General features: G+C 40.0%; 1 protein-coding gene across 1 annotated transcript in view; it reads right to left on the bottom strand.

The window, feature by feature from the left end:
• The window catches only part of FAM47E (family with sequence similarity 47 member E), a 47,581-nt gene that overhangs the window by 7,991 nt on the left and 23,173 nt on the right, over positions 1-16,417 (bottom strand). Inside the window, 3 exon segments of the mRNA XM_077882323.1 lie at positions 5,579-5,734; positions 11,728-11,928; positions 15,322-15,427. Coding sequence (XP_077738449.1) covers positions 5,579-5,734; positions 11,728-11,928; positions 15,322-15,427 — 463 coding nt within the window.

The raw sequence follows: 16,417 nt of genomic DNA, 5'->3' as shown, positions 1-16,417 counted from the left end.
TTGTAAACTCCACACACTGTCTCAAGTCTTCTTAACTCAGAATTGACTCAACATTTCTTGCAGGTAGACTAACTTCCTATGAGATCCTTTCTGCTTTCACCGCCTAATCTGTGTCTTAAACATTGCAACACTCTTAATCCTGCGATGTTACCACCTCCACCTGAGGAGGGTGAGTCCTGATTCAAGGTTCTAACGTCCCATTTTGTGATACCATGTCCTGATTTATGACATACTCCTTTAAACTACTCCTGATCTAATCTTTGTTGATGAGTCATACCACAAAAATGAAAACGGGGATATTTTCAAGCTGGCTGTGCTGTTATTACCCAAGATGGACTACTCAAAAGAGGAAACCTTCCCTCAGCTACATCCACACAACAAGCAGAGGTCCATACCCTTGCCCTGTGGTAAGCTGGATACATATGCCAGCTATCAGGACAAACTCAATATTTATACTGATAGCCAGTATGCCTTTGAGGTCGTCCATGATTTAGGGATGCTACAGAAACAAAAGGGCTTTCTTATGTCCTCTGGGACTCAATCAAAAATGGGCAACAGGTAAATGATCTTACTGCCAGTCTCTTACCTCCTGAAATTGCTGTCATCAAAACTGAGGCCCACACTGAAAAACTGAATCTGAATGTCAAGGAAATGCCCCAGCTAACTTTCATGCAAAGGCAGCAGCAAATAAAACTATAAACACGGTGGCACATGTGGATGAAATCCATTCTGCTTCTGCAAATCCATTCTGCCCATCCTGACATCCTTGTAACATGGCAACAATCTGCTCCTGAATCAGAAACTAAGATAGGTAAACAAGGGCTATAAATGAAGTGAACAGTTGGGGCTATGGGAAACCCGAGACAGCTGCTTGGTTCTTTCTGACTCCCTGACAAAGCCCACTTACTGGTTTTTGTATCACTGAACCCATTACAGGGTATTTAAGATGAACTCAAATTATGAATTGACATTTATGAAGAGACTTCTATAAAACTGCAAATAGTCTGCAGCCATGTCTGACCTGCCAGGTTCATAATCCCAGAGAAATTATTTTTGTCTCCAAAGGCCTCAGACCTCCTCCCTCTGGACCCTTTGGGTTTTTTTGTTTGTTTGTTTTTAAGATTTTATTTATTTATTCATGAGAGATGGAGAGAGAGAGAGAGGCAGAGACACAGGCCGAGGGAGAAGCAGGCTCCATGCAGGGAGCCTGGCACGGGACTCGATCTCGGATCTCCAGGATCATGCCCTGGGCCGAAGGCAGCGCTAAACCACTGAGCCACCCAGGCTGCCCTCCCTCTGGACCCTTTGAACATCTGCAGCTGGACCTCATTCAATTGCCACTTAGTATGGGTTGTCAATATGTTCTTGTTACTACTTGTAAGGCTGATGCCCTCACAATGGCAAAGAAACTGCCAGAGAATGTGTTTCCCACTTGGGTATACCTTCCACAATCTCCAGTCACCAAGGCACCCGTCTTACTTGGCAAATCATATGAGGCTTAATGAAAACCTTACAAACTTCTTGGAATTACCATTGTCTTTATCATCTGGAATCATCAGGCAAGGTTGAGAGAACTAATGGAATCTTAGTTTCTAACCTTACTGAAATCACTGAACTCACCTGGCTTAAGGTATTGCTTTTGGTCTTCCTGACCATTTGTAGCACCCTCTTTGGGAAACATAAACTCACTCCATAGGAGATAGTCACTGGCAGACCAATGTCTTATACAATCTTCTGCTGATCCCTTGTTGTCTCATGCTAGTATCACCAGCTACTGTAACTCTTCACTGTCTGATGCTCAAGCATATCATCAACAGAGTAAAGAAGATTTCCCTGAGCCCAATTCAAGGTCACAGTCTAGAGCCTGGTGATATTCCAAAAGCATCATCAGAAGTAGATAGCCCCTGAGCCACAGTAGAAGGGATCCTATCAAGTACTCTTGACCACTGATACCATCTATAAAACTAAAGGGCACAGAGCCTTGGGTACACATCCCACACCTAAAGGAGGCTCCACTTGACATCTGGTCCTGTACAGATGCTGGAGACTTCCAAATCACATTGATGAGGAAGGAAAGCATCTGGCACCAAAGTAGACTGCTTCTTCCCGAGACACTGATTAACACTTTACACTTTGACCAACCTTCTTCTTCTCTTTCTTTTCTTTAACATTGACCAGGAAAGATAATTCCATTCTCTGTATCTCCCAGTCCACTGCTAAGGGAGGCTAACTTTCAGATTACTGGATTCGTCATGATGCAAGAGGCCCCCTGGCCTTCCCCGTGGCCAATTTCTCTTATATTTCCAATGTCACCACAAACTATAGTTGACTTCTGCTTAGAAGTATGTATCCAAGTAGACACATTTACTTACGTGAACCTTTGTACATTTGCACCCCCACATTCCTGTGACTATCAAGATCAGATCTGCCCCCACTCATGGAGAGATCTCACCAGTAGGACCTATCTTTGTCAGGCACTTAGGATGACTTTTTATTTCAGGCTAGGCGATTCTCTTCTCATATGCACTAGAAACCTGGCTGACCCCTAGTGTAGGAGTAAACACAAATGAGACTATGATCAGAAACTTCTTAATTCTTGGAGACATTGCAGATTGCATTGCTAAGACACTAGCTGCCCCGCAAAATCCTTAGACTTTCTGGCCAAAGTTGTTTTTGATAACAGGATTATCTTTTAGCTGAGGAAAGAAGCGCCTGTGCTGCGGCCAACACCACATGCTGCACCTAGATTAACACTTCTGGGGAAGCTGAAACTCAGTTACATAACATCACTGAGCAAGCCACTTGGCTTAAAAGGTGACTCTCACCACTGAGTCATTCTTTGATTGGTTTGGTCTCGGGGACCATGGCTCCAAAGTGCATTCCAAACATTGGAAATTATGCTGCTTATGTTATCATAATAGTCTCTCTGATGTGTTCCATTCTTTCAAAAGCTTGAAATGCATGTTTGTAGCTGCTTATCACCAAGCAAAAGATCTCCCTAAGACTGGAACATCAAAAAAGAAATGAAGAGAAGGACAGGGTAAGAAATTGTGAACCTAACGTCGTGACCTGTGAACACCATAGAGATTCATCAACAAAACGAAACAAAACAAAAACCCAGGATCAACAAAAGCTTTTAAAACTACAAAGCACTAGCTGAGAGGGCACCGATGCCTTAAATTTTGATCACACTTTCCAGTTCAGCTGACAGTTTCATGAAGGGGAGGTAGGGCTATTTGTTAAAAAGAAATAACAGATCCAAAATGGAGTCACTTCTGTTAAGCCCAACAAAGATTTAATACCTAATCTAATTGTAGTTTCGGCCTCTCACTAATGGGATTTTAAACCAGTCAGTCTGGAATTCCCTGATGAGCACTGGTGAGGTACTCTGCATAAGATCCCTGCCCTTCCCCCTAAGAAAGATGACCTTGTCTGGAACAATCTTCTCTTTTGCAATAATTTCTTTGGCCCACTCCATTTCTGCCTATAAAAGTCTTTCTTTTTATACAACTTCTTGGAGCACATTTCTATTTGTCAGACAGGATGGTGCCCAATTCGTGAGTCATTGAACTAAGCTAATTACACCTTTACATTTATTGGGTTCAATGTTGTCCTTTAATAGATTTTGACTTCAAAGGGCATGACAATCAGAAAAGATTTGATCTAGTCCCAACATCTTTGGGGTATTTATATATCCTTTGGGTTTTACCTTTCATTTACTTGAATTTTAAATTTGGATAGATAAGTTTATGTCATTTTAATTCAGTTCTTTAACAGGATTTCACCTTCCAAATGAACTCCATCAAGAACAGACAAAACTCTCATGCCACCAGCAAGACAACCATGTCACCATACTGACTGCCCCTTATCAGCATCCCATCACTCCTGTGTCTTATGAATTGGGATGCCATAGTCAAGTGGCACCAACCAAAATGCACAGGGTAATTCAATCTTCAGGAATTACAAGACTGTGATTTATAAAAATCACTATGGAACAATTTCTCATTGTTTTGACTCCTTCCTGTCTAAGCTGTTGGATAAACAATCTTTTACTGCAACACATACCCATATTTGCAAAATTTAAACATTACTTCTTTTTCATGAGTTGACTGTCACCATTTTGGCAAACATTCTTCAAAAAAATGGAATATTTTTGTGAAATTCCTTAAGCCTTTAAGAATTAGCCTTTAAGGGGATCCCTGGGTGGCGCAGCGGTTTGGCGCCTGCCTTTGGCCTAGGGCGCAATCCTGGAGACCTGGGATCGAATCCCACATCAGGCTCCCGGTGCATGGAGCCTGCTTCTCCCTCTGCCTGTGTCTCTGCCTCTCTCTCTCTCTCTGTGACTATCATAAATAAAAAAAAATAAAAAAAAGAATTAGTCTTTAAGAATATATTTCTAAAAAGAGAACTTCTAGCCATCTTAAAAGAATAAGTTTTACCAAAAAAAGAATAAGTTTTACAACTATTTTTTGATTTACAATATTTAATTCATTGAAAATTATTCATTCATTCGTTTTATTATTTTTAAGTGCAACTGGAATGTATTAAATTCACATAAACTTAGATATTTTGCTCCAAAACCATACCTCAATAAATTCTACTGAACTTTATTTACATTATTTATAGACTTATATAAGCATCTCATGCTTATAAATTTGTATCATGCTTACATCTAAAAATAAGAATTTCATATCCTACTACTAGAAAATATAAAAATGACCATCCTTTCTGTCTCAGCTTTCCAATCTAAAGGGGGCACTCAATGAATGATTACTGAATGAATGGATAGGCAAATTTGTATAGCATTTTACTTTTTTTTGGAGTGTTTTCACATCATTACCTGGGAGAAGTTTTGGACCTATTGTAAAAGGTCCAAATATTCTTATCAGGGTTCTGTTCAAGTGTTGCATCATTATTTCTAAATTTCCAGGACTACGAGTATATTCTTTCTGTTAGGTACCTGTTCCCAAGAGTTGGACAGGCACAGAGTTTATTTGCCATAAAATTAGAGCACATCCTTGTTACATGTGTTTGTTGCTTTGTGATATCAATTGACCGTTCTTAACCTTTGTCCTTTTTCTCTCAAACAGATCCTACAACTCTGCTGAATTGCATAAGAAGTTTCCCAAATGCAATTTTGAATTCTTTAACATTCATCCATTGCTAACAAAAAACAAGCTTCACATTTAGTTCCTCAAAGAGAACCCATGATGCTATATTCATTCTGAGTACTGAAGGGGTCCTACCGGGTCACACCACCCTTTGAACAGCCAATCTATCCATAGGATTGATTATTCTAAGAATGCTAGGAATACGATGAGTGGTTGTTCCTTCTTTAGAGACATTGTGTCTACCGTAAGCTAGGAGATTTCAAGTCTTACTTATTACATTTCCAATGTGTGTATGTGTAACCCCATATAATGGCTTAGCTTTCTCATAGCTGGGGTCAATATGCAAGCTGTAAGACTTTCTGGAGCCTCTGTTTCACCCAGAGACTCTGGCTTTAATATGAGGTAGCAGTTGTACTGTGATATTTTTTAGATCAGATGATCAAATGTCATGATGCATATACACATACCTGTTCCTGTAGCTCCCTTTTAAAATTCTCATCTTGAGCTTTACATGAGACCTTGGGGTCAAGCAAAGGTTCATCTGCTCTTTGCTTTTTCCATAACTTGGTGTCCAGATACCATGCTCCATACCTCATCTTCACACACTTTGCATTATGAGGATTCTACAGAAAATAACATAATTCCCAATTTCATTAGTTTCTTTTTATGTTTGTCATTTCAATAAATCTAAGATTTAGCTTATTAAAGCAGTAGCATTTATTTTTATTTTTTATTTTTTAAAAAATATTTTATTTATTTATTCATGAGAGACAGAGAGAGAGAGAGAGAGAGAGAGGCAGAGACACAGGCAGAGGGAGAAGCAGGCTCCCTGCAGGAAGCCCGATGTGGGACTCAATCCTGGGTCTCCAGGACCACACCCCAGGCTGAAGGCGGCACTAAACCGCTGAGCCACCAGGCTGCCCAGTAGCATTTATTTTTAGCTTATGATTAATCTTGTCAAAGTATGTCATGAGGTTTTAGTATGCTTCGATTTACAAAGGTACCCTGAAAAGTTCACGAATGAGAAAATAAAGTGATAGTTAAGTATGGCCTTTGGACTTAGACAAACCTGGGTTTAAATCCAACCTCCCTTACTTAGTATCTAGGAGTCCATGGGAAAATTACTTAATTCTTCATCTGTAAAATGGAGAAAAGAGTATCCACTCCATAGGGTTGTAGGAAAGATCAAAGGAGAAAGTTATGTAAAGCAGCTAGAAATCATATAAAAATCACATTTAACTGAAGGGTAATGACCTTAAACACAATACTCTGTCCACCAGGGCACCTGAGTGGCTCAGTCAGTTAAGCGACCTGCTCTTGATTTCAGCTCAGGTCATGATCTCAGGGTCCTGTGGTCAAGACTCATGTCAGGCTCACCACTCACCGCTCACCCTCTTCTTCCTCTTCCTCTGCCCCTCCCCTAGCTCCCACACAGTCTCAGTCATCTTCTCTAAAATAAATAAATTTTTAAAACAAAAAACAATACTCAGCCAACCAAATTAATGAGTTATAAACTTACTATCGGCCCAGCACCGTGTTCAGCCTGGTAATTGCTATACTACTTTTGATCAAAATGCTATCCAGCAATAGCAATAACAACAAATATGTTATCCAACACCAATCTCGTGCCTCTAATTGGAAGAGAGAAAGAAAAGAATAGATGTCATTCCTTTCCTTCTTCCATTCCTCAGTAGTGCATGAAGGATGTAAAGAGATCTGCTGGGTCATAGCCTGGTAGTGTGGATGTAACACCCACACACTGTCTTATCACATGTGGGGGTCTAATTCTTGAGAGAGGCAAAGGTATGACACCACAAAGATTCTGCCCCTTTCATCCTCTGAAATATAAGCTTCAGAGATTGTTCCCAGATACAACTCCCTGACATCTAGAATAATATATTTCAGATATAATAGATGCTCAATAATATTTGCTGAATTAAAACTGAGTTGCTTCACTTGGCATTATTGACACTTTGGGCTGGATAATCCTTTGTTGGGGGGTCAGGGAGGGTGCTGTCCTATGCATTGTAGGATGTTTAGCAGTATCCCTGGCCTTTGCCTACTAGTTGCCAACAGCAGTGCCTCCCCCAAGTTGTGACGACCCAAAATGTCATCTTCAGACATGGCCAAATATCCCCAGTGTGTGGGGTAGGAAGCAGGGCAAAATCACCCTCAACTAAGAATCAATGAATAAAAGGAAGGCTGGAAGGAAAGAGAAGGGAGGAAAAAAAAGAGGGGACAAAAATCTATACTATTGTTACACTACGGATCTAAGTTCTGAAATCTGTTATGTTGTTGGGTGACTAGTAAGCTTTCAAGACACTACAAACATCATTTCTTCTGTGAGACCTTGATTGGAGCCACCCTCACCTTGTGCTTGGTGGAATTGATTATTTCTTCCTATGTCTCTATTTATGAACCAGGACATCATTTTATTACAGTTAATCGTTTACCTGTTGACCCAACTAGGCTGTAAGCTCCTTAAGTGCAGGAAACAGGCCTTTGTCTCTGCTTCATTTGTTCCCAGCACCTTTTGGCACATGGCAGTAAATTATGGGAAATGTTTGTTGAAGGCTTGCATAGACAGATGGATGGATGAATGAATATACAGGGCAAAGAGGGGCACGGACTGCAATGAGAGATCAGAAGTAAGAATAAATTAATGTCAACCAAGGGACCTGAAAAAAATCTCCATGAAAAAACTGGCTTATGACCGGGGTCTAAAGGAAGATGTAAGAAGGTAGACATGGGAAAGGGGCACTTGAGGCAGAGAAAATATTGTGAACAAAGGTATGGTAGTGGAAAAGCTCAGAGTTTTAAGGAAGACCGAAGAGCAATGGAGCAGAGGCCTAAGATTATGTGGGGAAAAAATAAAGATGGGAATTTCCATTTTTTAAAAATTTTATGTATTTATTTATGATAGTCACACAGAGAGAGAGAGAGAGGCAGAGACATAGGCAGAGGGAGAAGCAGGCTCCATGCACCGGGAGCCCAATGCGGGACTCGATCCCGGGTCTCCAGGATCATGCCCTGGGCCAAAGGCAGGCGCCAAACCACTGCGCCACCCAGGGATCCCCTAGATGGGAATTTCCATTTCTGAAATTGAGACCAGATTTACCCTCCCACATGTAGCAGCCAAAAAAGGAGAAATCAGTATAAATATAAATATATAATATATAATGGCCTATAAGACACTGGCCATCAAATAACAAGTACAGTAATCCCCTGAGAGACAAAAAACAAACAAGATAAGCCCCACAATTGCCCCAGCTCACTGTCCTCTTTTTTTAAAAAGACTTTATTTATTTATTTGAGACAGAGAGAGAGAGAGAATGAGTATGAGGGAAGGGGAGGGTCCCAGGACCCTGAGATCATGTCCTCAGCCGAAGGCAGACACTCAACCCACTGAGCCACCCAAGCTCCCGCTCCAGCTCACTGTCTTGTGATACTTTCCAAGCCACAGCACAGGGACACTCTCAGGAGGAGACCAGCAGACTCTCTGAGTTGAGGAGACAGCATTGTGAGAGCAAACAAAGGTGGTTCTAGTTGGCAACAAAGAGTAAGAGAAAGGAGAGAACTGCACAGCAAGGGAACTCCAGAGGTCTGCAGATGGTCTCCCTCAGCACTTGTATGGGAGGAAACCCAAAAGGATTAGAAGAAACAGGGCCCAGCATGCACACAGGGCCAGGGACAGTGCTTGTTCCCTTCTGAGAAACCTGAAGATTCACAGGGCACTGGGTAGAATAAACTGAAGAGTCTTGCCTCAGTATTAGAGAATGAACCATAGACTGAACATTACTTCAGTCCTTCCTAACACATCTTTAGAGCCAAGACCCAGAAGGTTCAAACTTTTCCAAGTAACTTTAACTACATCCCAGAACAAAACTCAAGTTTACAGGAATACAAAAGTCCCCTGCCCGGATAAGGTAAGATCCACGGTGTCTGGTATCTACTAAAAAAATTACGGAGCATGAAGAGAGGCAAGAAAACATGATCCATGAAGAAGAGATAAATAAGTTAATGGAAACTCACACAGAACTGGTGCAGATGTTAGACTAGAAGACATGAACATCAAAAATAGTTATTATAACTGTATTTCATATGTTCAAGATTAAGGAGAGATGTAGAAATATTTTCTTAAAAATTCAAGTCAAACGTTTTGAATTGAAAATTACAATAGTATGAGATGGAAAAATAGACTAGATGGGATCAGTGGCTGATTAGACATTGTTAGAAAGAGCAGATTAGAATATACAAGGACACCACAGAGAGAAAAAAGATTCAAATACCAAACAGAGCCCCAGTGAGCAATGAGACAAGTCCATGAAGCCTAATTACCTGTAATTGGAATCCTTGGAGCAGGAAGAGTGAAAGGTAAAAAAATTTTTTTTGAAGAAATAATGGTCAAAATGTTTCCAAATTTGATGAAAACTAGAAACTCATGGATCAAAGAGGCTCAGCAGACCCCAGGCACAAGGTGTATATAATAATTACATTCACGATCAGTGACAAAGAGAACATCTTTAAAGGAGCCAAGGTGGGATCCCTGGGTGGCGCAGCGGTTTGGGGCTGCCTTTGGCCCAGAGCGCGATCCTGGAGACCCGGGATCGAATCCCACATCGGGCTCCCGGTGCATGGAGCCTGCTTCTCCCTCTGCCTGTGTCTCTGCCTCTCTCTCTCTCTCTCTCTCTCTCTGTGACTATCATAAATAAATAAAAATTAAAAAAAAAAGAAGGAGCCAAGGGAAGACACACATCCAGAACAACAAAGACAAGGAAGGTTTACGATTTCTCATCAGAAACAACACAACTAAGAAGGCAACAGAACACCATCTTTTAAGTACTAAAAACAAACAAAAAACTGTGAACCTAGAAATCTATACCCACAAAAATATCTTTGGAAATGAAGGCAGAATGAGGATATTTTTTAGACATACAGAAGCTAAAGGAATTAATCACCAGCAGATCTACACTAGACACAGGGTTAAAAGATGGTCTCCAGGCAGACGAAAATGACACCATATGGAAATGTATTTGAACTTTCACATAATGACCCTCTGTCTGCCAGTCAAAAGTTCAATTTTGGCAATAACCACCATGGCTTATAAAGTAGTAGTTGTGCAACAATTTGTACATACAAGGAATTGAGCAATTTGATTCAGCCCAGATTCAGGACAAGCTGTGGTTCAGGCCTTGGGTGTGATGACATAATTTGCCTGTCCAGCATCACTTTGCATTTTACCCTTTAGAAACATGGGGAGCAAATGGAAAAATGTAAATGCTTATATGAGTGCCAGAACGCATAGTTTTCATAAACCTTATGCAACAAAGCCAAGGGTGGAAAACATCACATATGTAACAACAGGTCAGTCCATTGTATTCAATTATAAAGGAAAAAGTTAATTAATATGTTTAAATGTGAGAAATACAGTATCAAAGATCACATGTAAAAGACAGAGGGTAGTTAGAGATAATATATTGTTTTTCACTCTCAGAGAAAGGAACTTCTCCACCCCCAATCCCACTCCTGACCACCACTTAGGTACTTAAATCTCTTGTTGGACTTGAGGCACTTAGGTGGTTCAGTTGGTTGAGCTTCTGACTCTTGGTTTTGGCTCAGGTCATGATCTCAGGGTGTCAGGATCAAGCCCTGCGTCAGGCTCTGCACTCAGCTTAGAGTCTGCTTCAAATTCTCTCTCCCTCTCCCTCCTGCTCACTCTTCCTCTCTCTCTCTCTCAAATAAATAAATAAAATAAAATCATTTTTAAAAAAATCTGTTGTTGGACCTATACAATTTGATCTGTGTGTGTATACATATTTGTGTAGAAAAGTAGAAAAACACTTAAGAGTCCATACTACTTCCCTTTGGAACACAGTATGTTTTTTCTCCTCTGTTTCCTTGTTCTATCTTCATGGGCAAGTGGTATTGAAAAACTCAACAATTTGTTAGTAATCGGGCAAGCATGTGGTCAAGAATGACGGTGCGTGGTCAATAAGACTGCTCCCAAAATTCAAGAATTCTTTGGACAAAGAATAGACAACCTTCATGATTACTAATTGCAGCATTTAACTCTTGGAATAATAAACTTTCATATATATTTCCATCAACTTTTAGAATTTCAACATATAAAACACATAAAGAGAGAATTTCAACATATAAACACAGAGATAACAAAGACTATTCAGATATCGACAATAATGCTGAATGGCATGGCTTGTTTGTATAGCTAGTTTTATTACCTATACTAAATATTCATTGATTTAACAAATATTTATTAAACACCAAAAAAATCCTTCAAGAACTCTACTGAAAAAGGCCAGTGCCCTCCCTGAAGTACCAGAATTCAAGAACAGTTAAGATTTTTTTAAAAAGATTTTTTATTTATTTATTCATGATAGACAGAGAGACAGAGAGAGGCAGAGACACAGGCAGAGGGAGAAGCAGGCTCCATGCTGGGAGCCCCACACAGGACTCGATCCCGGGACTCCAGGATCGCGCCCTGGGCTAAAGGCAGGCACTAAACTGCTGAGCCACCCAGGGATCCCCCAAGAACATTTAAAATTTTAATCCAACCTAATTTTCTTTGATATTCAGTCTTCTCCTGTTTGGCAAGTACCTGTGGTTTCTGGTGTTTCTGCTCATAGTCTAGTTTCTGGAAAAACTGTGGCTTCTGCAGCTTCTTTAGCCCCACTCTCTTCTTTAGCTCCAGAGGAACCTGGTTGAGTCTCCTCGTGTGGAGCACATCATGGCTTGGTTTACTCTGATAGTCGATGTCAAACTGTTTCAGAATGAACTCTTCATCGATGTTTGAACTTCCCTGGAAGAATATCACATTGCATGAATCAAGGACAAATCCTTCTTTAATCTAAAGGAGGCATGTGACTATGGCTAGAGAAGAGGTAGTTTAGAGGACAGGCAGGAAATGCTCAGTCGGCATTCATTGGAGACAAGAAGTATTGGGGTTCTGGAGGACTTTGTCAGTGCATTAAGGGACAACTTAGGACCAGATAGAAGCAGTGAGTCCTTGAGAGAATTAACAGGCTGAGAAAAATTCAGTCTGTTTAATCTTTTTTTTTTTTTTAAGATTTTATTTATTTATTCATGAGAGACAGAGAGAGAGAGGCAGAGGGAGAAGCAGGCTCCACTCAGGGAGCCCGATGCGGGACCTGATCCCGGGTCTCCAAGATCATGCCCTGGACTGAAGGCGGTGTTAAACTGCTGAGCCACTGGGGCTGCCCCAGTCTGTTTAATCTTAAGCAGACTTCTGAGTGCATAAAGAAGATGTCATGGTACACACACACACACACACACCAGAATATTACTCAGCCATAAAGAAGAATGGGATCTTATGATTTGTGATAACATGGATGGATCCAAAGGGTATTGTCCTAAATGAAGTACAACAGAGAAAGACAAATACCGTATGACTTCAACTATATGTCAAATCTAAAAAACAAAACAAATGAACAAACAAACAAGAAAACAGAAACAGGGGCAGCCCGAGTGGGCTCAGTGGTTTAGCACCGTCTTCAGCCCAGGGCATGATCCTGGAGACCCGGGATCGAGTCCCACGTCAGGCTCCCTCCCTGGAGCCTGCTTCTCCCTTTGCCTGTGTCTCTGCCTCTCTCTCTCTCTCTCTCTCATGAATAAATAAATAAAATTAAAAAAAAAAAGAAAAGAAAACAGAAACACGGGATCCCTGGGTGGCTCAGTGGTTTGGCGCCTGCCTTTGGCCCAGGGCGCGATCCTGGGGTCCCGGGATCAAGTCCCGCACCGGGCTCCTGGCATGGAGCCTGCTTCTCCCTCCTCCTGTGTCTCTGCCTCTCTCTCCCTATGTCTATCATAAGTAAATAAATAAATATTAAAAAAAAAAAAGAAAACAGAAACAGACTCATAAATACCGAGAACAAATTGGTAGTTATCAGAAGGGAGGTAGGTGGGGGAATAGGCAAAATAGGTGAAGGCAATTGGGAGGTAAATGCTTCTAGTTATGGAATGAATAAGTCATAGAGATAAAAGGTGGACCACAGGAATATAATCAATGATATTGTAATAGCATTATATGGTGATAGATGATAACTACACTTGTGGTGAACAGCATAATGTATAGAATTGGCAAATCACTATGTTGCACACCTGAAACTGGAGTCAGATAAATGGATTCAGATAGAGGGGAGCAGCCAAGAGACAGAAGGAACACCTAAAGGCATTTTAGCGCCTAGATCTAGCTATACCTGAAGCTCCTAGGATGTCTGGATGGTTCCTTTACCTCCCTTAATCCAGTCTGAATTATATTTCAGTCACTTTTCAAGGAAATAGTCCCAAAAATACATTGTCTAAACTGACTAATGTTCTCAAAATATAGGTGAAGAAGATTACAAATCCTAGATCTTAAATCCGGGAAAAACCTAAGGAACCCATCTACAGGGACTTGAGAACACAAATAGGTATTTAAATGGATTCTTGGAAGGAAGGCAAGGAAAGGCTTTAAGAACTAAGTCAAAAGTCCATTCATGCCAGAAATATCATTTGTGAAGGTTGTGGTTAAGCATAACTGTCCAGGGGCAGCCCCAGTGGCTCAGCGGTTTAGCGCTGCCTTCAGCCCAGGGTGTGATCCTGGGGACCCGGGATCCAGTCTCACGTCCGGCTCCCTGCATGGAGCCTGCTTCTCCCTCTGCCTGTGTCTCTGCTTCTCTCTCTCCTCTCTGTGTATTCTAATGAATAAATAAATAAAATCTTAAAAAAAAAAAAAAAGCATAGCTGTCCAAGTACTTACAGATAAATTAACTGAGAAAAATATGTTGAAATTGTGAAGGACACAGAAAAAAGAACACTGAAATGGAAAACAAAAATGTGAAACAACAAGGTGAGGGAAATGAGTAGTGATTGGCCAAAATATATAAACTTTCAGTTATAAAATAAATAAGTTCTGAGAATCTAATGTACAGCATGGTGACTATAGTTAATAAAATTGTAATTGTACTTGAAAGTTGCTAAGAAAGTAGATCTTTTTTTTTTTAATTTTTTAAAGATTTTTATTTATTTGTGATAGTCACAGAGAGAGAGAGAGAATGAGGCAGAGACACAGGCAGAGGGAGAAGCAGGCTCCATGCACCGGGAGCCCGACGTGGGACTTGATCCCGGGTCTCCAGGATCGCGCCCTGGGCCAAAGGCAGGCGCCAAACCGCTGCGCCACCCAGGGATCCCAAGAAAGTAGATCTTAAATGTTCTCACCACACTCCAAAAAGGTAATTATGTGAGGTGATGGATGTGTTAACTACCCTTACTGTGGCAATAATTTTGAAATATACATATATATGTATCAAACTATCACACTGTACACCTTGAACTTACACAGTGTTATATGTCACTTATATCTCAATAAGGCTGGCAAAGAAAAAGAGCCACTAAAAAGATAGAAAGAAACAAGAGCAATGTGACATATAAACAATAAACATTCAAATAGGCTGCAAGCTTGCAAACTTTCCAGAAACATCATCTAGGAAATATTTCTATTATAAATAGTAGAAGAGTCACAATTCCTTTATGACTCTGATTATTTGACTTAAATTGTATACTAACATTGTTTTTTATTTTTTTTAACATTGTTTTTTAATAATAGCAACTCAGAGCTTGACTTTAAAAAGTAGGTTGTATGGAATACTACTTAGCCGTCAAAAATGAAATCTTGCCATTTGCAATGATGGGGTAGAACTAGAGGGTATTATGCTAAGCAAAATAAGTCAACCAGAGAAAGACAATTATCATACAATTTCACTCATATGTGGAATTTAAGAAACAAAACAGAGGAGCATAGAGGAAGGAAAGGAAAAATAAAACAAGATGAAATCAGAGAGGGAGACAAAGCATAAAAGACTCTTAATCAAAGGAAACAAACTAAAAAAAAACAATAACAAAGGAAACAAACTTGAGGTTGCTGGAGGGGAGAGGTGTTGGGGGGATAGGGTAACAGGATGATCGACATTAAGAAGGGCACATGATAGGAAAAAAGAAAAAGAAGGGCACATAATGTAATGAGCACTGGGTGTTACAGAAGACTGATGAACCACTGAAGTCTACCTTTGACACTAATAATACACTATATGTTAATTAATTGAATTTAAATTTTTTAAAAAGGAGGTGATTAGTATTACTACTAACTTACAAAAGCAGTAGCCCAGTTGCAGAAGTCCCTAACTCCTTTGTGCACATTTTCATGAAGAAGAGGACCATCTTCATGGAACAAATCTGTTTCACTTGGCTTCTTTTCTTCATTAAGCCATTGACCTGGATGTGCCACTGAAGTCTTCTTGGGACTAAGGATAATGAGATCATCAAAGAATCACAGTATGAGCCACCAGGAATCAAAGTAGATTTCCAACACTATCTTAAGGAAAAAGTATAGTAATGCAAGCATTTCTAACAGTCTCTCACAAGCTCATACAAGGTATATGCTAATTTTCCAAAGATCACATTTTCCTTATCTATATCATAAAGGCAATATCATGAATAGTTATAATAATTAAAATATATATAGCACCTTACCAGTTTAAGTTGATTTTTTTTGAAATTATGGGTTGCATTTATTAAAATAAGTGCCAAATTACTGCACTTGGAGTCTGCTCCAGATATAGACAATCTTGACAAGCAAGAGATGTCCTTGATTTCCCTCTGTCTTTTGTCCTAAAACCCAGCCCATTAGTAAATCTGGTAGGTTTTAATTCTGTCCCCTTCTCTGGACTATTGCAAATGCTCTTCACTGATCTTCTCCTAGGGCCTCAACTCCCAAAACCCTAATCCATTTGCAGCACTGCAGCTAAAATAGTCTTTCCAAAACATAAATCTGGTCATAGCAGCCACCCTTCATCCTCAACTAAACCTCTCAATAGCTTCTTTTTAAAATTAAGATATAATTCACATACTATAATATTAACCATTTCAAAACATGCAATTCAGTAGTTTCCATATAGTTAAAAAGTTATGCAACCTCTACCATTATCTAATTCTGGAACATCTGCATCACCCCAAAAAAGAAGCTCCATAACCACTGACAATCACTCTTCATTTCCCCCATTCTCTCTGCTCCTGAAAACTAGTTCTGTCTCTATGGATTTGCCTGTTCTAAACATTTTATCTGAATGCAACCTTATAATACATTGTATTTTGTGTCTGGCTAACATCTCAAGGTTTGACCATGCTATTAGCATGTAACAGTGGTTTATTTCTCTTTATGGCTAAGAACACATTGTCTGAAGAGACCACATTTTATCTATCATCAGTTGATGGACATCTGGGCTCTTAGGCAT

This window comes from Canis aureus, chromosome 33 (assembly GCF_053574225.1).
Source record: "Canis aureus isolate CA01 chromosome 33, VMU_Caureus_v.1.0, whole genome shotgun sequence".
Taxonomy (NCBI): domain Eukaryota; kingdom Metazoa; phylum Chordata; class Mammalia; order Carnivora; family Canidae; genus Canis; species Canis aureus.
This window is presented reverse-complemented; position numbering and strand designations above follow the sequence as displayed.